The 25,917-nt window shown below is 41.1% G+C and overlaps 1 protein-coding gene across 11 annotated transcripts in view; it reads left to right on the top strand.

Moving 5' to 3' along the window:
* The window catches only part of EPB41L3 (erythrocyte membrane protein band 4.1 like 3), a 201,209-nt gene extending 178,612 nt beyond the window's left edge, over positions 1-22,597 (top strand). For 2 of the 11 annotated variants that reach the window (XM_079784347.1, XM_079784354.1), the window contains exons 13-22: positions 3,284-3,337; positions 5,744-5,779; positions 6,488-6,679; positions 12,785-12,859; positions 16,296-16,679; positions 17,454-17,585; positions 18,632-18,730; positions 19,309-19,389; positions 19,664-19,780; positions 21,246-22,594. In XM_079784347.1, the coding sequence (XP_079640473.1) occupies positions 3,284-3,337; positions 5,744-5,779; positions 6,488-6,679; positions 12,785-12,859; positions 16,296-16,679; positions 17,454-17,585; positions 18,632-18,730; positions 19,309-19,389; positions 19,664-19,774 (1,164 nt within the window). In that variant the 3' untranslated portion in view covers positions 19,775-19,780; positions 21,246-22,594. Of the gene's footprint in view, positions 1-3,283; positions 3,338-5,743; positions 5,780-6,487; positions 6,680-12,784; positions 12,860-15,517; positions 15,641-16,295; positions 16,680-17,453; positions 17,586-18,631; positions 18,731-19,308; positions 19,390-19,663; positions 19,781-21,245 lie in introns of all 11 variants that reach the window. The other 9 variants (XM_079784349.1, XM_079784351.1, XM_079784353.1 and 6 more) reach the window with 9 other exon arrangements.
* The last annotated feature ends 3,320 nt before the right edge of the window (positions 22,598-25,917 follow it).

Genomic DNA, 25,917 nt, shown 5'->3' with positions numbered 1-25,917 from the left:
GACTAGAACCTACAACAGCCAAGAAAATAATTTTATCTACAAAGACTATATAGCTTGCTTCCAACCTGGACATATATTTTTCCTTTAGCAATGGAGTTAGTCATCAGGCTAGCATAAAGCAAAAAGATTGCCATTTTATGCTTTCTGAATTCTAAATAACTGAACTTACGTGTAGCAAACCACACAGATCTTGTGCCTAATCCAGGGTATACATCTTGTTGTCATCAATGCATGAGAACTCATGTCAAACTTGGGCATGTCCGCATTACATCGACAAAACAAATCACAGCAGTACTCGTTGCAAGCTAGTGACCACGGGACTGGAGCTTCCCAGTACGTGACTCTCCTTGTTATTGAAAACCTCTCAGACCATGAACCAGCCCTGGCCGCTGCAGTCCCCCGAGCCCCCCTCTGCAGCCTCGGTCAGCCGTGGCAGCTCTCCTGACACTTCGTATTTGGCCATCTGCTCAGTGTCGTCTCTTAACACCAAGTGTTCAGAGCTCTGCTCTCTAGTTCCAGCCGAGCTAGAGAACTCATATGTAGGTCATTCAGTTAAAAAAAAATAGCCATTTGTTTACATGGCCTGTCTCATTCTCCAGGCCTCAAGCACTTTGGCAGCTACGCTGGGTGACTTCATAGCATACAGTTCAGCTCTGTGACTTCCATTTTGCAAAATCACTAATGGCCATAATTCTTTTTAAATATTTCATCATCACTGCTTTCATTTTTCACCTGTTGTACTGGCTTAATTAGTTCCAGCCTTTCTCCAGAGTGAAATCCAATGTAGAAATGCCTAATCATTTCAAACATAAAGCTGTTGGCCAATAATATCTTTCTTTTGTGCTTTCAGAATGGTCAAATAAGAAGGGGCGGTATATCAAATTGTCTATCAAGAAACATAAGATGAATTTAGCTCACCATACCATAAAATGTAGTTACATATGAATTTCTGAGGAATTTTTTTGATAATGCAAAAAGCAAAAAGATAAAAATCAAATCTGGAGGAAAAAATTGATCACTTGATTTTCACATTTTAAATTAATAGTAATAATTATATTAGCATCAATATGTTACAATTATTATAGGTTTTCTTAGTTCCGTGTATGTCAGACATATAAAGCACTGAGTATCCATTTCTTGATCTGATTAGAGTTATTTTCACCATTTTTACTAGAAGGAAATTGGGATTAAAACATAAAATGTGCCCAATGTGTCGCAGATTTGACTAGCGAGGATTTTAGCTCATGTCAGTCTGACGTCAGGCCCCTCACACTTCACCACAACTGTAACCTAAAGCCAAGATGCTTGCAAAGTCCCTGATGTAAATTTTAAAGCCATAGGGAAATAACATGTGGGAGGAGAAATACTTTCAAGAACTTTAAAAATCTTTGACACAATTAGTTAGCCCACTGAGCACAAGTCATTCTTATTTGTTCTTGAAAGTTTTAAGATTTTGAATTATTTCATACCCTGTCACTCTCGTCCTAATTCAGACTGACCTTTCCCTAGATTGTCAGTGGGTGAAGCATGGTAATATCTTAGCAATGATCACCCAAGAAAATTAACAGCCACCCCACCCCACATGTTGCCAAGTTGGTCAGGTCATGAAAAGGTATCAACACACTTTCTTTACCAACCTATTGAAAATTATTTTCCACTTAAACATGGTAGTAAGTGGCCAGAATGGCGACCTCGGGTGTACCATTGCACAAATTCCAACTCCTTTTAGGAATATATAAAATGAAAGTTTGGGTTAGTGCCAAGAAATCAACCTAGCCAGAGTTATGTGAGCGTAAACAACTCTCCCACTCGTCCCTTCCTGACAATCTTAAGAGGCAGATTCACAACCTTAGAGCTTTGATTTTTTATTTTTGTTTTCAAAATATTAATCACACATCTTTGCTCAAGGGAATTTAATAATGCTTAGCTGGAATTTATGGAAGAGAAGTCCGGTAATATTAGGGCATTTAGACGTTTCTGTTTCGATGGCTATACTACTCCCCTCCAGAGAAACTAGTTTTTGTTTTAAATCATAAACCTCTGAAACAGATTAAAAACCAGTTATGAAATTTCTAGTGTAATTCTCCCCTAAAAACCTGGGCCCTGAAAATGCTGTGCTTTGTTTTATTTGTTTCCAAGTAGATATTTCTCTCTCTTATTTTTAAAATTTATTATTATTTTGTTGTTAATTCTCACCTGAGGATATTCTTTCCATTGATTTCTTTAGAGCAGGGGTGGGGACCGTCCAGCCCATGGGCTGCATAAGGGCCCAAGAAATCATTTGGTGTGGCCCTGCCAAGGCAACTGCAGGCAGGACTTGAAGTTCAATAAATCTAGGAGCTTTTTTCATAGCAACATAAATTTATATTAAGTGAATTATATTCAGCGAATGATGTTATAAATATCCAGATGACCCATGGCAGAAAAAAGGTTCCCCACCCTGCTTTAGAGTAAGTGGAAGGAAGGGAGGGAGGGGCAGAGAGAGAGAAACATGGATGTGAGAGAGACATCATCATCATCATCATTATTATTATTTGCTTCATTTGAATGGGAATTTTTGGAACAAGATGTTTCAGTACATATACCTCTTTATATTGGAGGGTGAGGCAAAATAAACACAAGATATAGTCTTAAAAAATATCTAATTAGCAAAGCTAATTGACAATTAAGTTACATTTTTTCATATATAAAACATGTGCCTGTGAGTCACTGACATGTGCTTTTTATAATTACTAAGTAATGCAGATGGCCTGGTGGTCACAAATGGATGTAAATTATCAAAACGGTATAAATGAGGGGCTGAAAGTCCAGTGACTGTTATAGTAGCTTTTTATTTAAATTTCCATTTTAATTTACCTTTCAAATGTCTGAAATATTACTAGAGTAAAAAAAAAACTATATAAACATCGAATTTGCATTAAGTATTTTGCATTAAGTATTTTTAGGAGATCTTTCTTGGGTTTTAGTTAAAGCGGGGGGAAGAATGACAAATTGATTTTCCCAAGACATAAAACCAGACAGGTCAGCTTGGCTACTGTAGTGTCTGCGGTGCCCGCAGGCTGTGTGCCTCTGGTCTTCCTCTGAGTGGCTCTGCTGGTGAAACCTGGCTCTGGCCTTTCTTTTGCTTTTGCTTGACCCTGCATTCTCGTGGGAAGGTAGTATGATTCGGATCACAGAGAAAGAGAGTGGACTGTTTGGCCTGTGCCATGCCCCATTTAACCAGATGGGTTTGTTTTCTATTCCTGCCTTCCTCCTGGAACCCGATCACTTCTGTGGTCAATAGACGGACAGTGAGCGCACGGACACCGCGGCCGATGGGGAAACCACTGCCACTGAGGTTGGTAAAATCACTGAGGGTGGTGGCTCTGCATTTAGGAACTTTGCATACTAGCTTTTAGAATGGAGAGGAATTCTAACCATAGCAATAGGAGTTAAATAGTCTATATGGCCTAGACTAGTGGTTCCAAACTCTGTAGAATCCCATTTCATGTTTCTCATTCAGAGGGTCTGGGGCCCGGGTGGAGAATTTGCATTTCTAAGGAGTCCCCGGAAGTTGTTGATTCTGTCCATTTTAGTTAGGACCACATTTTGAGAATCATTTGGCTACACTGATAATGCTTATTTTTCATATATTCCCCTATCCCAAATGAGAGGCTGTTTATGTGTCATAGCTATGATGAGTGGGGAGGAGCATCACAATTAATTTAATTAGCTTGTTGATGGATACAGATATATATTTAAGTTCCAAATGGTCAAGTATACTTGTTAAAATAATAATACTTCCTTTAACTCGTTTTTGTAGACTGGATGTAGCACAGGTCACTCAAAATAAATGAATTGTCTAGGAAGATAAATTTAACAAATAACTGTTCATACTTTATTGAAAAAAAATGTGGTCAGATGGAACAATGATAGAAGCAATACTATGCTATTATGTATCCTTTATTAAATGTTTAGGGTACATTAAACGTGTGTGTGTGTGTGTGTGTGTGTGTGTGTGTGTGTGTGTGGCTTATGTTGTTTTTCAAATCTTCTCTACTAGTAACTAATTAAAATTTCTGTAAAACCAGTATGTATCTATAGTAATGGGAGTCAAGATGTTCATTTCCTAAAGTGCTAGCAGAATTTATTTTTTACTTTGCAATAATTTTTACATTAGTTTGTCTTTTTACAGCATTCAATATTATAATACCTACTTGGGTATTTAGGAAGAACTAAATATTGTTAAGTGGTATCTATAAATCATTTTATTGAAAATATCTTCAGAAAAACATTTCCAAGTGGTTTTTTATTTTAAGTATCTTCCTTCGGAAATGCCACGGTTCAATTCAAAGCTTGGAAATCAAAATTTTTTAAAGTTAAAAATAATATTGTAAAAGTATTTTTCATACCCTTTTAAGCAATCATGTAAATTTATTAAAAGTTAATCATTTTTCTATGGCAAAATATAACCAAGTACATGTTATTTTATAAGAATTAGTAGTTACATATAGCTGCACATTAATATATTTAATAAATTTCACTGTAATCTTAAGTGCTACAAGTGAACAATATTTTAATAATACTTTAAGTTTATATAAGCAGTTAACATTTCGTTGTATAACATCTGAAGCACAAAAATCTGTACATGTTACAGGTAGCTTGTGAGGCTTAAAAATGAGTGAAGAGCTGTGAACCTACCACGTACTTAAGAATTAGCACATCACTCACACTGTTAGAGTTACCTGTGCACTCTCTAACACTTTGTCAACACTCTTCCTTCTCTTTCAGGAACCAGCATAAAAGTAGTGCAGGGTGGGGCATGCTGTGTAGGCAGTCTTGACCCCTTTGGCAGATAAGGAAACCTGGACCCAGATAGACTGACTTGCTTATGGCCGCTTGCTCAGGCATTGACTTCTCACGTGTAGTTTTACTCTGGGCTCCTCTGTAGCACAGGCCCTGGGTGGCTGTGGCTTGGCCTACTTACCTAGTTTTTCGTACTCAGATACCAGTCCAAGGATTAGATACGTCCTTGGAATGAGGAGGGCTGAGGGAGGAAGGATAACAGTTGCATTTAGGTAAAATTTTTTGTATTTTTTACTATAAAAACTCGAAAATTGTGTCTTTAAAGGTAATTGTTGATTTTAAAGGTAATTGTTGATGGTAGTTGATTTTTATAAAGATTTTCTTATTTACCCAATATCTTTCTTCTTCCCTCCCAAATTGGTTTTTTAAGTACATGAGTTCAAGAAGTTTTTAAATGTGAGAACCTCTGTGTTAAATTTTTTGAGCCTCAGTTCTCTGGCCTACAAATTGGGGATAATAATAGCTAACCTCTTAGAATTATTATGAGGATTCATACACTGCAAGGCGCTCTCATTATTGGGAAATCATAGCCATTCTTATGAATTTTAATTTTAATGGGGCTCCCCACACTTCCTGAACTATTTCTAATGTCCATTAAGGACAGCCCGCTGAGCCCTTGCTGTCACCTCCCAAGCATAGGTGTGCACTCATTACACTTAGAAGTCTGCAGGTTAAAGTGGCAAAAACCCACTGAGCAAGGGATCTTTTACTCCTCTTTTCTTTTTAAGCTTTGTCATCTGTGTGTGGGAATGTTGTGGTTTGCAAAGAAGAAATAGCATTCGTAAGCAAGAGCAAACTAGTGCCTCCTTTTAGTAAGTTTATATAGACTGTGGTTCTTCAGCCTCAGAGTCACTTGCATGGTAAGACTTTGTTTCCCGCTCTTTTTTGATGCTGGCAGTCGGACCAGGAGGAAGATGCAGAGCTCAAGGCACAGGTAGAAAATGAAAAAGAAAACAATAGCAAAACCCAGTGTGTGTAAGCCATTGTCCATCGGTGGTGCTCCAGTCTTCCAGCATGCTCCGTAGCCGGTTGCCATGTAGTTGATGCAGCGTGGAGGGTGACATTTGTTCCAGTGACTACCATGTCCCTTACCTTGCCCTTTCTTCTCCACTTTTTTCAGAATAGTCTGATTAAGCGAATAAAGGGTGAAAATGTGTATGTCAAACATAGTAATCTTATGTTAGAGGTTGGTATGAGCATACACCAGTGCATGTTCGTGTGTGTTGATTTCTTTCCGTGGTATGCCTGTGGGCCCATACCATGATGCATGCACTGTGTGCTCTCACCTGTGAATACGTGGGGATGACTTCTCACCCTTCTCTGATTTCCTTCCTCTCTCTTTTCCTGTGTGTGTATTTATTTTAATTCTCTCTGGTTACATGTGAATTATATGCTTTCAAGTTTACCATTTTAAACTCTTTAATTTTATGCTTGTGTGAACTAGATTATTTTTTCCTCTCTTTTCCTTGGCAATATCACATTTTCACCAGAGTGTTTGTGGTAGTGTCATGAGCTGTGATCAAAACTTTTGTTTTGACTACTAATGAAATTGACATTACTTTTTTTAAAAAAAAAGAGAGAGAGGAAAAAGGAAAATAAATGTAAAATGTTGACTGTTGGATTCTTTATGTTCTGAATATAGGAGCTAGATAAAACTCAAGATGACCTGATGAAACATCAGACCAATATTAGTGAGCTGAAAAGAACCTTTTTAGAAACCTCCACAGACACTGCCATCATGAATGAATGGGAAAAGAGGCTGTCTACCTCCCCAGTGCGACTAGCCGCCAGGCAGGAGGACGCACCCATGATAGAACCACTTGTACCTGAAGAGGTCGGTATTCAGGCTGTTGGTTGCAATTGTCTTCTGTTCACTAGACTCACTTCTCTACAGGGTCTGCACCTGGGGAAAGGGTTTGGCAAGCTTCTGAGTAGAGAATCTCACCACTGGTCTGTGTGTAATCCGAGCTGCCATATTCAGTGCTCCAAAGAAAAGCTGAAAAAATAAAATGATGAGGTGGCTAAGGAGCGAGTCATTCACATCAGATGGTGCTTAACAGTAAACAAGGAGCCACAGGGAATTATAATGCATGGCCACCTATTCCGTTAAACCTAGATTTCACAGCTGGGAGAAAATTAGGTACTGTCAAAGAACTGACACTCTTTCTGAATATGCTGCTTCTGCTGCATTAAGAAATGCCCTGAAAACTCATGAATGCTTCTCATTAATTGCAAGATAAGACCTATTGAGGCTATCTAATGTTTGACTAAATGGTGACCTAGTTGATAGAATTTCAGGACATACTTTATTCTGGGAATACTGTACCAGCCTTTTACAGGTATGAGCAGTATTTTATTTTTATGTATAAATGATTTTTATATGTATGGCTGCTATTTTAATGGATTCATAACCAGTTTTTATTTTATTTTTAATAAGGAAAGTAAGGCCAGAATCTGTTTTTAAGTGAGACCTTTCCATATAGGAAAGCTCTGAATAAATTACAGCCAGAGTGCAGGGAGGATCCAGCTGGTGCGAGTGACTTGGTGCTCCCATTGTGGGACCCGCGAATAGCTAATCTGTCGACTATTAGACATCATCTTGCTTTATCTGTCTTTCAGAAGAAGTGGTTTTTTAAAACTGCATCTTTCTCACATTGTATTGATTAATTTCTTATCAAGATTCCATTATTGTGAGATATTTGTCCATGAAGCTGAAACAGAACAGAAGAAAATTAAAACTTAGGCCTTTATGGGAGAAAATTTCTTTAATAGTAGTCAATGCTTAGGTCTTTGCAGTGAAAAAAAAAAAAGAATGTAATTACACTCATTTTGATCATTTTTAAAACTTCCTTTAAGAGCTATTTATCAAAAGTGACCACAATCACTATACTATCTGCATGACAATTCCAAATCCAGCTAAACACTGATGAGGCATATCTCTATTTGAATTACTTTGAAAAGGGCCCTTTTATGCAGAATAAATGGAAAGTATTATTACCAAAGTATTCCTTTACCATTAAACACCAATTTCCATCAGATTACTTGAGTTTCAAGAGACGAAATGTCTCATTCCAATTGATTTAAATGTTGTAGACCCTGCATTAGTAAGAATATCACTTGTTAATTATGATTGCATAAAATTTCATTGTAATTGGTCAGATTTGACTTACTGTATATCTACTACCTCTGTTGGGAATAAGGAAGATCATTTTGGCTCTGAGGATGGCAGACACTGCATTAAGTTACAAAAACAAAAAATAAGTAGCCACCAAAACTGAAACCAAAAAACCCATGCCTCTTTACAGGCTGTTAGTAAGGGACATGGTAGGTGGTAGCCACTTTGAATGAAGCTTAGGTGGACGCGTAGAGAAGTTAAAGGTTGGTGCTAATAAACAAGGGACTTTACAGAGCTAGGCCATCAGACTAGTAAAAAATGTGTTTCACTTACTAAACCTTCTTATTCTTAGAGAATGACATTGATGAACCAAAAATCATTAATAACTTGAAAAGGTGATACTTTGAACATAGTGAACTTTCCCTGTGTTAGCACAGACAAGCTGCAGTGAGCCCAAGAAAAGATTTATTTTTTATGATTAAAGGATGGAAACATGGCCTCTGCAGAGGAGTGAAGCAGTTTGGTTATTTAGACTGGAGAACATGATGGGCTGGTCTGCTTTTAGGGTCTCCTAAGCTGTTAAGCAGGGGCTCTCCCCAGGGTCCAGCACCACCACAAAAAGAACATGATAGAAAGACTTGGCTGGACCTGAAAAAGGACTTAAAAACAAGGCTGATTAACTCTGGTTATCAAAGAGCAGCCCTAAGGAGTCCCAGAGGAAGAGCGGTCCTTTCAGGGTGGGTCAGAGCTCTGCGTATTTCCCTTGACCTTGGGGCTGGGCAGAGTAGCCTAGGGGCTCCCTTCTAATGCTGTCCAGGCCCCTTTATGGCATCCACGTTTATATTCCATTTGAGGGCCATAAGAACAATCCAGAAAGTTTGTATGCTCTAAATTCTTAACAGTTTCTAAATTAGGGCCCTGGCTTTTGTTATGGTTTGTGAAAAACGCAAAAGATAACTTTTCTCCTCTCAGCGAGTTCCATGCAAAGCATATTCATTTACAGACACATGCCCAAAAGATTGTCATTTTAGAAGGGAGGTATTTTTCTAAGTAAATTACTAGTTTTATGTCATCCTATTATTTCATGTATCCCTTTTTATTTTTTAAATATATATATATATATATATTATTATTATTGATTTCAGAGAGGAAGGAAGAGGGAGTAAGAGAGAGAAACATCAATGATGAGAGAATCATTGATTGGCTGCCTCCTGCACACCTCCTACTGGGGATCGAGCCCACAACCCAGGCATGTGCCCTTGACAGGAATCGAACCCGGGACCCTTAGATCTGCAGGCCGACACTATATCTGCTGAGCCAAACCGGCTAGGACTCATGAGTCCCTTTTTAAATCTAAGTAAACAGTAATTGACCAGTTTAGAAAGAAGTCCTAAAATGAAATAACTTAATTTAATTTTAAACAATGGCCAAATACTGTTTGTGTGAGAGGTTGAAGAAACTGATTCAATGACCCCCAAGCTTAGTTGGATTTTTTTTGTAATCTTGGTAATAAAATGTTGTGGAAAGAATCTGATTAGGGCTGGTTTTTAATGTGACCATCTTTTTTCTTTATCTATTGTGTGTTTGACTCCTACTGTTTTGTGGGTTTTTTTTGAGGATGTTTTCATTGATTTTTTTTAAGAGAGGAATGAAAAAAGAGAGAGAGAAACATCGATCGGTTGCCTCCCATACGTGCCCTGACCAGGTATGTGCCCTGACCGGGAATTGAACTCACAACCTTTTTGGTGTATGGGACGACACTCCAACAACTGAGCTACCTTGCCAGAGCAGTAAATATATTTCTATAAGATGCTACCAATTTATGATTAGAAGAAAATTCAGAGTTAGAAATACAAGTAATGAGCTAGTAATGGTGATGATACTCTAAGCATATTACATATGTTTACCATAAAATGAGGATTTTATTGCCAGTAGTTTCAAGTTTAAAATATTTGCGTTATTAGCAAGGATATGCCCCAAAACAGCAGATAGTATCAGCCCTCATAAAGTTTGGAGACACATACAGGGTTCATGGAACATAGGAAGGGTAGATGTGTGGTATGTGAAGAATTCCAGGTATGTCTTCTGTTCACACATATTTTCCATGACAGTCTTCTGTGGTGCACCTTGGCCTCATCCACATTAGAGGCATGTTCCCTTATGGTTACTTGAATATTAAAAGTTTCCAGATTCCACCCAATATGCAGTCCCCATTAGCACTTACACAGTGCCAATATTCTCTTCTTTAACGTGGCTGTGTTTACAGGTATGTGAGCTTAGTACAGTGAATCCTCCTCATTCACAGACTCCATATTTGTACATTTGCTTCCTCACTAAAATTCATTGTAACCCCAATGTCAGTATTAACAGTGGTTCCATGGTCATTGGCAGACAGGCTGAGTGGTGAAAACCTTGAGTGGCTCAATGTATACGTTCCCAGCTGAGGCTGAAAGGCAGGGTTCTGCTTTCTTGGTTCAGCTCTCACACTGTAAACAAGTGTCCTTTACATGGCCTATTTAGTGCCACATTATTGCTTCTTTGTGTTTTTGCTGGTGATTTTGCTGTTTAAAATGGCCCCCAGGCATAGGACTGAAGTGCTGTCTACATTCAGCAGTGTGCCTTATGGAAAGCTACATGTGTTAGATGAGCCTCATTTAGGAATAAGAGTATTGTTGACTCTGAGTTCCATGTTGATGTGGATCAACAATATATGTTAAATATAAGGGTCTTTAAACAGAAATACATATAAAACAGGTTATGTATTGATAATGACTAGAGGCTCACAGGAGCCTAATCCTGTGTGTCCCCAATGGGGCAGTGTTTCAGCATTCACCAGTTCATTGTTCATAGCGACTTTATAGAACGTAACTACCATGAATAATTGGAATCGATTCTATTTGTGCATTTGTCTGCTTTCTGGTCCAGCTCTCCTTTTGCTATTCAGGTCTTAGATGGACCTCAAATTGGACAAAAACCCATTCACCAGGGATCATCTATTTATGATTAAGAAGAACTATCTCCATCTTCTGAATCCAACTTCTTTGATTTTTCCATCCAGGCCTTGGTACATATTATAATTATCTATGGGAAATTTTTAAATACTGATGTGCACCCCACACATCAACTATTATTTAAAAGCTGGCCACATAGTTCTATTGAACAGCTCAGTTTGAAAACCCGTGGCCCAGGCAGAAGTGAGAGTCACAGCTCTGTAGAAACCCTTGATTCCCCCAAGAGCGAGTGCACCTCTGAATTTTGCATGTCACCATCGGGCCTTGTTTCCCAGTCATGTTTTGGAGATGAACTTTTAGGTCACTGAACAAAATGGATACATCTAATTCTGTTCTAAACCGTTATACTAGTAAGTGTTTTCTTTGTCAGTACCTCTTCTCTGTTAGCTGAACTAACTGGATTGGGGTTGGCCTTATATAGGGCTTAATTTTAATATCTATCCCCTTTTGTTACCCTTTTCTGCAACTGGACATACCCAGTTCTGAGTGCAGACAGTGTGGACATTTTCAGTTACAAACACAGACCTTTTGGAAATGAATTGATGTCAGATAACAGGATATGCTGACTACCACTGTTTTCCTGCTGATTTTGTTTTTTTAAGCTTTCATTTTAGGAAAAAATATTTAGTTCAGTGATTATAATTAGAGGCCTAGCAGTGGTATTCTGAAAAGTACCTATAATTTTGACCTTTCTCTCCCGTTTCTTATTCCTGTTTGAAAAAGAGGCTATGATTGAAAGTAAATCAAACAAAAATCCACATTTAATGATTGCACATGGTACGTTTTGTCTCTTCCAATACCTTTCTCCAAAGTGGGGCAGGACAGGGATTTTATTTTTCCTTCAAAAATGTCTTACTTGTTCCTCACTAAATAGCTCTCCTAAAATTATATTGTTTACAACAATAGAACTTATTTTAAAAGCTCCATTCTTCTAGAAACTTTGAGCTTTGTTATTTTTAAATTCGCCTTCCTTTCTGTCACTGTTGTATGGAGTTGCATGCTGTGCACAGATAGGGTCAGTAGTCAATGAATAGCCACTTAAATTATTCCTATTTAATACTAGAGAAAGGAATCACAAGAAGATAAAAGGAAAAAACTAGTTCTAACATGACTTATTTACTTGAACGTTTCTTAATTTGGTATGATAAAGATAAGCATGATTTGAAATACTTAATTGTTCACCAAAATATTTTCAAATTGACTCTTTAGAAGTCTTCACCATGTTATGAAAGTTCAAATAAAGCTACTACCTTGAGTATATTTTATGTTTATTTGTGGAACAATTGACAAGTTGATCTAGATATAACCGGGTTTATTCGCATCAGTAGCTAATGCAGGGACCCATGTGTGTTTCTTGACTCTTTATGTAACAGCGCTTACATGGGAACACAATCAAGTATTAGAAATAGAAGCGCGGCTTTACTCTCACCTTAATGTTTTTAAGTCTTAACATTTCCTTTCAATACCCACTCACTGACGGTGTGCCGATGACTGGCATAGAGACACTGTTCGAGGCTGGGCACTCTTTTTATTGCTCTTACATGTTCTGTGTTTGTAGAAATAAGAGTGTTTGAGTCATACAAACACGAGAATTTCGGAAAATCATCTCTTACTTTTTGGAAATAACTATTCAACTTTGAGACGGTTTCAGACCATTTTTCAAATTAATAAACAATAATTTGCTTTTTCAGAAAAAATAAAATAAAAGAATGACTGTTATATGTATAGCACAATAAAAGAACTCTCTCCTAACTTGCCTTTTTGGGAACTGTCTGCTTCCTCTTCTCCAACCCAACCCCCTTTATTCAAACAGACCAAAGAAGAAAGAGAGATTTCTGAAAAGGTTATATTTTTGCGGCAGGGAAGCTCTTCATTCCTTGAGTCTCAGGTAAAAAACAAGCATAAAAAGAATTTTCCAAAAGGGTATTGCTCTTCAGACTGCAGTGTTATTAAAATGTCTTTAGTTTTGTTTTCTTTCTTAAAATTTACCTTGCTGAAAACTAAGGTAGGTATATATCATTTTTGCTTCGCTTCTGGGGAGGGGAAAAGGAATTTTCTCACCCTTGTACTAGTAGTTACCAGTTAGCCATCATTTCTTTATGGCTTTTGGTCCTAGGTGGTTATGTCTGTGTGTGGGCATTTCTAATTATTGGAACTCTTCACTATTTGTTTTACCCTTAGTGTGATACTAATCTGGATGGCTTTGAATGGCTTTGAAAGTTCTGAATTTCTATTGGTTTTCCCACTAGCCGAGTGTGGTAAAGAGAATGCGGGAAGGAGACTCTGCGGTTACCTCTCAGCAAATCATTTTCCAGAAAACTGTCCCATCGACCCTAGAGGTTATTTTTCACTTCATTTCATTTAATCCAGCACCAACAAGTTGATGAATCTGCACTTCTTTTTTTTCCTAAGGCACACATATTTCTAGATTCAAGTTTCAAAAGAATAAAAAAAAAAAAAGAATAGATTGAAGTTTGCAGGCAGTGATAAATATGCAAGTAGAAAACATTCCAATTTAAAATGTAAACCAAGGTGCTTATCTGCTCCTTGATTTCTCTAATGTTTCTCTGGAACATTTTAGACTAGTCAACCGCCTGGTCCCATCCTGTGAGGCTTCCCAAATGCAAACATTTCTTAACTTTCATTTCTTCTGCCTTACTGGCATTGATAGTAGGAAAGTGGCAAAGGGAACACTGAGACGATGAACATCGGTTGTAAATAAGGTTGGAACACTGTACAGGCGACTGTGGCCTGTTTATAAGAGGCTCCAACTATGTCCCAACAGTGGGAAATAGTTCCTTCTAATGCCTTGAACACAGGCACATGCAATAGTTACTGGATAATGAGTCGTATATGGATTTGACCTTCTAAATAAGGAAGTATAACTTACAGACATGCAAGTGCATTCCCAGAAACTTGTGGGATGCAGGCAAGTTCGTTTTGAGAACAGCGGATATGAATACACTGCTAGGTTTCATGTGGAAAACTGGCTTCTTGTGTCAACACAAGTAAAGCTAAATAACCTGTACAACCACTTCAAGATTATATTACTTAATGTTAAAATATAGAATAATATAGACGTTTAACATACGATCAGATACATTTCTTGCAAAGTTTACCACCAAAGTATGTTTCTACTTAAGGAAATCTGACATTGCAGCTCCACACGCAGACTGTATTCTGAATTGAAGGGTAGAGCTTACACATTTCCGATGAGAGGAGATGGCAGCGGTAATTATTAGATGGCACCAGCCTGTGCAGTCACATGAGCGTAGCTCTTGTCCTGATTTCCTTAAAGGATTCTTGTTTTAGAAATGAGATGCCATCAAGCGTTTCTAATTTAGCTTTTATATTTCAAATATAGGGCACAGAGGATTGGGTTTTTGTAGACAAAATACCCACTGAGGTAGTTGATGGTGACTCGAAAAAGATGGTGACTTACAAGGTGGTGACCATGAGCAGTAGAACTGGTGACATCCCCGCCGACATGTTACGCTCTAGCACCCTTGAAATGCAGAGCTTGGACGACTTGGCCCAAGAGATACAGTTGAGAGAAGAAAGCACCCTGAAGACATACGCGCTAGGGAAGTCCTATGACACCGTGTCCGGGAGGATCGTGACGATGACGGAGAAAGCTAAGGAGGGGGAGAAGGGGGTGCAGCCCTCGGGTCTTGAAGTGTTTCAGAAGATGGAGCCAAGGAAGGGCCTCCCCGTCATGACCGAGTACGAGGTCCTGGAAGCCATCGCTGATGAGAAATCCAAGCGGGCACCCGAGGGCCACCCCCCGAAGCGGAGGCAGTCCGAGTCCCTGGCTCCCATCCAGGAAGCCGAGTCCCGGCGGCAGAGCCCCGAGGAGGACCCGGCTCTGCACGGGGGCCCGGGCGGCGTGCGGCGGGGCCACGCTGAGCACGCCCCGCAGGGGGAGGCCTTGAACGTGGGGCTCTTTGGACCCCGGAGGAAGAGCCTGTCCGAGTGGCGGTACTCCCAGGAGCCGGCCGTCAGCGTCACCACTGCTCACTACCTTACCCAGTCGGCTGCCTCCCGAGTCGCGGTAACCAGTGCCTTTCGCTCGGCCGCCGTCCCCGATGCCAGCATGACCTTCCTGAGGCCGTGCCCTCCCACCCCGAACCCTCCCGTGTATCTTGCTGTTTGGCTTTACGTTCAGGGCAGCCAACCCAAGCTTTTTCCTTTTGTTCGTGGTTCAGTCGATACCGCAGTCCAGCAATTAAAAACACGTTTTCATTTGATTTCCAGCGCCCCGTTCCCGAGATGCGATAGTGCTGCTGTGGCTTGCAATGAAGGGGGAAAAAATGATCCGCTTAAACCAGCGCCTCCCTAACCCTAATAACTCTCTCTGCTTTACCCAACAAGAGCTCGTGGTCACCTCGATTGGCTGTTTTAGTTCCCCTTCTTTTCCGTCCCCAAAGTCTCTGGTAGAGAGACTCCCGCCTCCGCCTCCAGTGTTGTCTCACCAGCTGTGAATGCGCTGAGTGCCTGCCTAGGTACTTGTCTCTGTGCTTGACTCTCCATTTCTTTGTTCACTCAGACTAAGCAGTCTTCTGGTGAAAAGCTCATGGATGGCTCTGAAATCTTCAGTTTATTAGAGTCCGCGAGGAAGCCGACAGAATTCATAGGAGGGGTTACCTCCTCTTCTCAGAGCTGGGTTCAGGTGGCCTTTTGCTCCCATCCTTGGTTTCTGACTCTGCCTGTTTGCCTTGCTTGCTTTCTTTATGCCTGTTTGTGTGTGTGTGTGTGTGTGTGTGTGTGTGTGTGTGTGTGTGTGTGTGTCATCCAAGTGGGCTTTGCCTCACACACCTCAGAGGTGCCCTCAGTTCTTTTCCATCGTGCCTGCATGGCGTGCCTGTCATATGCATTTATTTCCATTACAAGAACACACTTCAGATACTCAAAAGGCAATGGTGATGAGAAGTTTTAAAGGCATTCAATTTTTTAAACCATTTTATGTCACCTATTAGGTCTAAGAAAGCAACCCAAACCAATGTGAATGTGCTACAAAGCTTTTTTATTTTGTTTGGTTTTTGGTGGTGGTGGTGGTTTATTCTTTAAATTGTGTTTTGCACTGCGTTTTGTTTCTTTTGCGGATATCCCAAAGTAGCAGCACAGATTCTAATGTGTATGACATGGCAGAGGGCAGGCATCAAAGATTCTGGTGGGAGGGATGACGCTAATTTATATGTCCTGACGTGTTTATGGTTATAAGCACTTCACACTGGCTTTAGGCATCCTGGTGAGTGGCGTCGTTTGTGGGTTTTTTGACCTTTGGTTTGTGGAAAGTCGCACTGACACCTTCTTTCCCCATACAGAAAACAGAAACCAAGGCGGAGTCCAGCGAAACAGAGACAGAAACAACCCAGCCCCCCCAGCCACTTAGCACGGAGAAGGTTGTTCAGGAAACGGTGGTGGTGGAGGAAAGACGTGTGATGAATGTGCATGCGAGTGGGGATGCTTCTTACGCGGCTGGAGATGACGCGGATGCTGCAGCACAGGCAGCATCTGCTGGTGCTTCTAGCGTTAAAGGGAAGGAGGGCTCTGCTCTGACGGAGGGGGCTACAGAGGAGAAAGGGGAGGTGGCCGATAAAGCTGTCCTGGAGCAGGAAGAAATGGCCACTGCTTCCCGTGAGCCAGAGGAGGAGCAGAGTGTAACAATCCACGTTTCTGAAACTTTGGAACAAAAACCTCATTTTGAGGTAACTAGTAGTTCATTTACTTTTAGCACTAAAGTAAACTGATTTGAGTCCTTGAAATTTAGTTAAGCATAAAGATGGAGCTAAGTTTAATTTTCTATCTTTTTCAAGTGCATTTTGTTTCTCCTCTTATTTCTGTCGTGCATGGCAATTATGGGTCTCATGCAAACATATATAACGATTCTTAATAATATATAGTTCCAGGAAGTGGTTTCTGCTCTCACTGCAATTATTATAATTGGCAATAAACCTGGGAAGTGCATGTCCAGCCAGGATATTAGAAAATTTGATAAATTGATTTCTGATCAGTGTAATCCTGAAGGACCACAAACCATGCTTGCCCAGGTGCCAAATACCAGAACTTGATTCTTTATCCTGTTTCCTTGTAATTCTTAAAGTATTGGGAGCAGGGGAGTTATGTCTTATTACTTGTTCCTTTCTAAGAAGTTCATGTGTTTTAAAAGGCTAATTTATGATTTTTTTTTTATTAAGATTAGTTTATGAGATCAAGGAAGGGGGACGAAAAATAGTTTATGTCCTTCAAAATGTTTTCCTTTACCTGGAACATTCCACATAAAGATGCTGTGGAATTCTGGGAGACTGTTGGACATGTGTCTGTGGTGTGCCTCACTTCCCAACTTCCCTAACCTCATGGAATATGAAAACATTTATTTCACACTAACCTGTGCTTGTATACATGCACCAAGCTGGGAGGGAGAAAACCAAAACTGTGTTTGTACAAACTAATAGCCACTCCCCTGCTTCCCATTGGTGCAGTCATCCACTGTGAAGACAGAAACCATCAGTTTTGGCAGTGTGTCACCAGGAGGAGCAAAGTTCGAAATTTCTACCAAGGAACTGCCCGTCGTTCACACAGAAACCAAAACCATAACATACGAATCCTCAGAGGTAAGAGCCTGTGAAGACCAGAGCCCTGGCACTCTGTTCTATCCCTTCCATGGCTGAGTGTGTTTATATAGTATAACTGCATGATTTTCAATTTGTGAGACTCAGAGGACCCAGCAGCCAGACTGTCTCTGTCAAGAGTGATGCAATAATTGTTGTTTTAGTACTGATTGTGGGGTAGCAGGCACCTTAAACAAGTCTTCCTACATCTCAAAAGGTAGAAAAAGGCCCAGACATCTATTTCCATAGCCATCGATAAGGAAAATATTAACCCAAGCAGCCACTGCTCTCATTTATGAAGTCCCAGCTTTATTAATGACTAGAGGCCCGATGCACGAAGATTCGTGCAAGAATGGGCCTTCCTTCCCCTGGCTGCCGGCACCGCCTTTGCTCCAGCCCGGAGCCGCCTTTCAGCCTTCCTACGCTGCCCAGAGGCCCTGAGCGGCTGGGGTGGTGAGGAAAGCCTGCATTGTCGCCATGGCAACGACTCAAGCATCCTGCCCCCAGGCCACTCAGCCCCTGTATATGCAAATTAACCCGTCATCTTTGTTGGGTTAATTTGCATACTCCTGATTGGCTGATGGGCATCGTTAAGGTACGGTCAACTTGCATCTTTCTCTTTTATTAGTGTAGATGGTTAACTCTGGCCACATCTGAGTCCGTCTTTACCCATAGTGGCAGCTGTCAGATGCTGGTTGAGGTGCACAGTGATATGGGAGACAACTAGGTCACTATAATGCTCTAAACCAGTGATGGCGAACCTATGACACGCGTGTCAGCACTGACACGCGTAGCCATTTCTGATGACACACAGCCGCTGAGGTGGCCGCATGCCGAGGATGAAACATTTGCTGCTCCTAAGGATGAAACATTTGCGAAATAATGTTTTTTCCTCAAAGTGACACACTACCCGAGTTATGCTCAGTTTTTTGGCCAAGTTTGACACACCAAGCTCAAAAGGTTGCCCATCACTGCTCTAAACTAACTGCAAACATCTGGAGAGGTAATGTAAACATTCGAGTGTGATATCTTATTCTTTGCTTGCTTAGGTTGATCCTAGTGCTGATTTGGAGCCCGGCGTGCTAATGAGTGCACAGACGATCACATCTGAAACCACCTGTTCCACGACCACCACCCACATCACCAAAGTAAGACCTTCCCTCGGAACGTTATCCTAGGTTTGGCCGCATATGCAGATGGTTATGTGACTCTGGGTATGCCAGGATAGCTGCATTGGAGCTTTCTCAACTACTATATTCATGGTATATTTGTCCTCCTGAGCTAGTTCTGTTCGGGAATATACAGTCTGATAACCTTTGCTTACCTGACACTAATGCTTGGCACATGATAGGTGCTCCAGAAACACTGGCCAGCCAAATCCAAAGGGTTCCATTCCATCCTTGTTTCTGAAATTAAGAATTTAAAATAACTGCCATAGAATTCTGTTTCAGTTCTTAACGAATGATATTGTAATAACTATGCATGGTGTCACATGGGTACTAGACATACCGGGGTCATAACTTCATAAACTATATAAATGCCTAATCACTATGTTGTACACCTGAAACTGACATAGCATCCTGTGTCAACTGTAATTGAAAAGTTAGGGGGGGGGAAAAGAATGATGTTACTTAAAACTGGGTCAGCATCTTCTGCCATTTCCTCCATTGAACAATGATTATTCCTCCAAGTGGGAAAATTCATAACACTTGTCTCTTCCTTCCAGACTGTGAAAGGAGGCATTTCAGAGACGAGAATTGAGAAGCGAATAGTCATCACGGGCGATGCGGACATCGACCATGACCAGGTAGTGTGTGTGAGATGGTCAATACCCTGTCAGAAGGGCAGAAAAACACTTGTTGGCCCTGTTCTTCCCAGTGCTGTTCTTCCAGTCCAGCATGTAAACTAAACAATTTTCTGAATTAACTATCCAATATACAATGTCCGATTCCTTTTGCAATCATTGTATCTCATTTGTAAATTGTGTATATAGATCTAGCTCATGAGTCTCCACCTTGCTACTGATCATGCATGTTCCACCTCCTTTTTGTCTTTGCCCTTCTGTGATTTCCTGGGGATAGGCGCTGGCTCAGGCAATTAAAGAGGCCAAAGAGCAGCACCCTGACATGTCAGTGACCAAAGTAGTGGTCCATAAAGAGACAGAGATCACACCGGAAGATGGAGAGGATTGACCCCAGGTAAGAGGTGGCACTGATTCACTTGGCTTGGCCTCGGCTGGCATGTGGCATGAGGCACTTTCCCCTCATCCTCCACCTGACTCCGCCCTTTCCTTTTTTCTCTCACTGGCATTTGCAGGGCTGGCTGGTTACCAAAAGGGTAGAGAATTGCTTGGCAGGTGCTTGCTTGTTTCAGATTTGAAGGTTCCATCCAGAGGACTTTGCAGACACTGCCAGCTAGAGGATAAAGGAAAAGCAGAGTCCTTGCTTGCGAGATCTTGCTAGCGTTTGCTTTTAGTCCTTGTCCTATACTCGTTTCATTAGCCAATCTGCAAGGCCAAATTTGATTTTACTTGCCATGTGACCTGCTCAGAACTAAGGTAGTTTTGTTCTGAAAGGTGCAATATGTGTGTTCCAGATACTAGGGAAATAAAATATACTCCTTATTCCTTTTGATGGCAACATTATCCCATTGTAAGCTTTTTCTTCAACTGTGTTTGGTGATAGCCTGTGTATGCTTTTGTTTGCTTTGGGTTTTGTTTTGTTTTTTGGTTTTGGTTTTGTTTTGTTTTTTCATTGGAAACCTGAGCACTGACTTTCATTTTGGATGCCTTATATTTCCTGTATTCTTTGGGTTGATTTCCCCCCTGGTGTAGCATTGCGTCTCAGGAGGAGGAAAATTCAGTCCTGTGGTCCTGCTTTCCTCCAGGAAGCGCATGCCTTTCCAGCTGCTGTTGGGCCGGCATCGCAAGCAGACAGCATCCTGTGTGTGTGCGCAGACTTGTCATGCATACTAACCTGCCGTGCAAGCATTTGTGGGGCTCTCAGCACCCTAGGGGGCTTTGAATGCTGAATGCAACTGATGAGCTACTTGCACACTTTGCTATGTAATAAAAGTCTCTTAAATGTTTTACACTTGTAAATGAAAGAAGTTGGTTCTCTGACTTTGGTTTAAGAAACATAGATTGACAAGAGGCCTCTCGTAAAGAAAAACATAAAAACCACTCAGATTCAAGTTATTAAGTAACTTGAAAGATAGTAATTTGGAAGATAGAAAGCAAAAAAAAGATTCTCCACAGAGCTTCAGCCATTTGGGTGATGCTGTAGTTATTCAAGACAAAGCGTATCAGTGACTTATACTGGTATTTTACAGCATCTTGTCAAAAAGAGCATTGAATAGCTGGCTGGTGTGGCTCAGTGGTTGAACATCAACCCAGGAATCAAGAGATCACCTGTTCAATTCATGATCAGGGCACATGCCCGTGTTGCGGACTCAATCCCCAGTGTGGGGCATGCAGGAGGCAGCCAATCAATGATGTTTCTCTCTCATGAATATTTCTATCTGTCTTTCTTCCTCTCTCTCTAAAGATCAATAAAAAATACTTTTTTAAAAAAAAGAGCGTTGAATAACCTGCAAGATACTTTTCTTCTGACCTTGATCTCGGGTGTTTTCAAATGCATAACTGACCAACTCTCTTTTCTACAGGAATAACTTAGCCTGCACAGGAATCCAGTCATGCAAACCATTAGGAAAACCAGAGCCTATATGGAGTTCTTTCTTCTCACCCCACTGACTTGTATCTGCCCGTGGAAACTTTCAATCCAGAAGAACAAACCTTGACCGTTAATTAAAGACACTGGCAGAGAAATCTTCCCATAATAAAGCAATCCGAATCAGCAGCACTAAACTGATATTGCATGAAGCAACGATAAAATTACAAAAGAGCAGCATTTTTAATTTTCACAAAGTGTCTAAGTTTTCAGCTATACCTGCACGTTCATAACCAACAATATAAACCGTGATCTCATGTAACACATAACCAATCCATGCCTTTTATAGTTTATTATCATTAAAGTCTAAACAAAATTGCAGTTTCTTAGGTGACAGATCTTTTGTTTACAGATAAATGAAGATTACCCTGAAATGCTAGAAGCTGTGTAGGTCCGTTGTGTCAGGTTTATCCCAGATTAGATGTGCCAATAACCGAGTCCACTCAGTCAACACTTGAATCTTGTACTTGTTTCACCTGGTTTTATTACTCTTAACCCATAAACAGTGATGACTCTCTGATCCTCTGGAAATATTTAATGCTTCCAGTCCTGCTTTGTGTAATTTAATTCATTATAAGGTAGTACTGATTTTAGCATATTAATGTGATTTCTTCCTTGTCGTCCACTTTGGTCTGCGTTCAATCTTGAAAGATTTCCAGAGTTCCCTATCAGATCCTAAATATGTAAATTGTCATTATTTGGGGGGAAAATATGTATTTTTGTTAGTTCACAATATCCTGAAATTTCACTGTTGGGGTGTTTTGTTTTGTTTTTTCCTATCTTCATTTCTTCTCTCTTATATTTTTTAATTGATTTTCATTCTTTTATTTAAAAAACTGTTTTATTTCCAAATCTGGTCCATATTTACAACCTAGTTCAGAGCCAAGCCTTAAACTGTACAGAATTTCCACTGTAATTAAGCTATTTACTGTTTAGTTATAAATAGACTTCAAAAAGATATATTCTCCATTACACTGTCTACTGCATCACTCAGCCCATGGTGAATGTATGTTTCTGCATAGCGAAATAAAAACGGTAAATGCATTCTCTGTGTACTAATTTCAGTATTGTATGTGGTTAGCCCAGACAACATCAGAGGCCTTATTCATCTGCATTGTAGAGCTAGCCTGTCTTTGTATGATAGAAAGTGTACATATAATGACATAGTGTGTGGACTATTTCAGGTATTGGAGATGGGAAACAAAATCTATAATAATAAAAGCATAATATGCAAATCAACTGAACAGCAGAACGACCTTCCGAACAACCACGCTATGACACGCACTGGCGCCAGGCCAGCCAAGGCGGGTGCAATGAGATTGATTGGTAGGGGGCCCAGCCATCGCTCCATGATCGCCCTGCAGGGGGAGGCCCAGGCCACTGACCCGTGGGCTGCGGTGGGTGGGCGGGGCCTCCCTCTGTGGGGCTTGATCTATCACCCCCAAAGAGGGAGGCCCAGGCTACCTGTCTGGCAATGCTACAGCGGGTAGCCTGGTCCTCCCTCTGCGGGGGCAATGCCCAGCCTGGTGGTCAGGGCCTACCTTTTGAGGTGATCGATCATGGGACTCCTGGACTGTGAGAGGTCACAGGCCAAGCTGAGGGACCTCTCCCCCCACCCCATGCACGAATATCGTGTACCGGGCCTCTAGTACATATATAAATGGTTGCCTACGAAGGCCTTTTTAAAAAGTACAGAATCTCAATTTCAAAGTTTTGACTTTTTTATAAGAAAAGAAGCTCTGTTACATAACCAGGTTTCTGACTGCCTTTAACCTACCGGAGAGCCACCTCTTGCTCATGTCAGCTCCATGGCTGAACAGGTTACCCACGTGCATTCTACGGAGGCCCATGCAGTGTGTTCCCGCAGCTCATCCGCATCAAACTCCTCGCATGTCGGGGACTAAGAATAAGACTTTTGGTTACCAACTGCCAACCTAGTACTTGCTGGCATTTCCTACAATGTCATGCTTTACCTAACTTTCTGATTTTTTTTTTAACTCTAAACTTAAAAAAAAATTTTTTCCCATGAAATTGTTGGATTTGATCACATACTTGGTCCTATTGAAGTTACCAAATTCTTATCATTTATCTCTGAAGGTGTTATCAGCTTGTCCTTACTGTCAACACTGAGCGTTCATTTTAGGAACCAAAACCTCCTTTCCATTGTGTTTGAAGCCAATCAAAAATGTGTTGAGAAAAATGAACACTTCATTGATTTGAAATGGTATCCCAAGGACCCTGCACCCAATCTGCTTAGCGTGTGTCCTTCAGGTTGTACCGTGTTCACTATTTTAAAACAAAACCAGTGTGTTCCTATTTTTCTGTCCTCAGCTGTAAGTGTTCATTTTTTATAAACTTACACATTATCAAGGAAGTTACACATTTTCAGCTTTCTTTCCTTCTCTGTTTCTGCTCTCCAGAATTTCCCGGCCCCCACTCACTGCTGTGAAAGCCGCTCCCACGTGGTTGTGCATTTGTGACAGCAGAGCCCACGTTAATACCAAAACCTGCAGCTGCTTTCCGTTCCTGTGAAACAAGTTACTACGAAAGTAGCAGCTTAAAACAACACACATTTGTTACCTAGGTTTCTGCAGGTCACGTGGCGGTGTGGTTTCTCTGGGTCCTCTGCAAGGCTGAGGTTGGGTTGCAACTGGGAAGATCTTGCTTCCACGCTTTTTTCCAGCCGTTCGCAGAATGCGTTTTCTCGTGGTCATAAGACCCTGGACAGCTTGCTTCTTGAAAGCCAACAACAGAGGGAGACAGGAGGGATCTCCCAGCCAGACATTCTCAGACAACATAATCAGGGGAGCAGCTTCCTATCACCTTTGCCCCATACTCTGCTGATTGAAGAAAGTCATGGGTTCTGCTCACAGCATCAACAAATTTAAATGTTACATTGGGAGGGTGGTCAAGCCCTATCTAACATTCCCCAATTCAACAGTTTTAGAGATGAATTCCACTCATACATAAAACGGGCTTATGCTTATTGCTAAACTCAGGTAATCTCAGAACATTTTTTAGCCATTACTACTGAACATTTTTTAGCCATTACTGATACAGAAAAATGTAACCTTGTGGTCAGTGTGAAAAATGAGCCTGGATGTTACACTTTAAGAAACTGAAGAATTCCACTTCTCTTAGCTATTTGCCTCATAGTAAAGAAATGCTTCTTGATTTGCTCTGAGATTCAGGCCCAGGGCCATAAGAAAACAAGAATTTAGGCTTCTCTCAATGAGCAGAAAAGCAAATTGCAAATCTAAAGGCATATGGTCCAGCCTGTTGGTAACCTGCAGTTCCTACTAATCACATAGGGATCTGAAAATCATTAGCTGTGGCGTTGTCAAGCCTTAAAAAATCTAGCCTTCCTCCCGGTAAAGGCTGCCTGCTTGAAGGCGCTGAGAGCTCAGCCCGGGTGGTCACATCCTGCTCCTTCTGTAATTGGGATGAATGGGCGGAATCGCAGTGACGCTGAGACACCCATCACCCAGAGAGAGAAATGAGGACAACACAGAATGTGGGAATTTCATACAGTTTGAATCACCTGGAACAATCTCCTCCCCCGCCCCCCACCGCCCCCCACCGCTTACTCTCTATTTCTTTGAAATGTCACAGCCGCCTAGGGTACAGTGAGATGGTGCACCTTGGGGACTGCTCAGCCCATTTTTCTTTAAAAAATGCTATAATCCATTTCCTTCATTATGTCAACTTTCTAGCACATTTATTACACAATTTAAGTCAACATCAACCCTAGCTATTTTTTTAAAAAATCAACATGGAGCCTGGCTGGCGCGGCTCAGTGGTTGAGCCTTGTCCTATGAACCAAAAGATCATGGTTTGATTCCCAGTCAGGGCACAGGTCCAGGTTGCAGGCTCGATCCCCAGTATGGGATGTTCAGGAGGCACCGATTAATAATTCTCTCATCATTGATGTTTCTACCTCTACCTCTCCCTCTCCTTTCCTCTCTGAAATCAATAAAAATATTTTTTTTAAAAAAAACAACAACATGGAGTCTAGAACATGGATCCAAAATTGCTTGTAAACAAAGGTTATGTATTCCCTTTTAAATGCTTTTTTACCTCTCTCACTGCCATATAAGAAGTGTCAGCCTTAAATTGCCATAGAGGTGGCCTTGTGTTTTAATAGGCATTTTACTCACTAAGTAAAATTGGATTATTTCATTTTATTAAAAGTACTAGAGGCCTGGTGCACAAAATTTGTGCACGGGTGTGGGGGGGGTGTCCCTCAGCCCAGCCTGCACCCTCTCCAATCTGGGACCCCTCGAGGGATGTCCTAAACGGGCAGTCGGGCATCCCTCTCACAATCCAGGACTGCTGGCTCCCAACTGCTCGCCTGCCTGCCTTCCTAATTGCCCCTAACCGCTTCTGCCTGCCAGCCTGATCACCCCCTAACCACTCCCCTGCCAGCCTGATTGAGGTCTAACTGCTCCCCTGCCAGCCTGTTTGCCCTAACTGCCCTCCCCTGCAGGCCTGGTCCCCCGCAACTGCTCTCCCCTGCAGGCCTGGGTCCCTCCCAACTGCCCTTCCCTGCAGGCCTGGTTGCCCCCAACTTCCCTCCTCTGCCAGCTTGGTCACCCCTAACTGCCCTC

This window comes from Cnephaeus nilssonii (assembly GCF_951640355.1).
Source record: "Cnephaeus nilssonii genome assembly, chromosome: 11".
Classification (NCBI taxonomy): domain Eukaryota; kingdom Metazoa; phylum Chordata; class Mammalia; order Chiroptera; family Vespertilionidae; genus Cnephaeus; species Cnephaeus nilssonii.
Note: the sequence above shows the minus strand (reverse complement) of the source record. Positions and strands in the feature narration are given on the sequence as shown.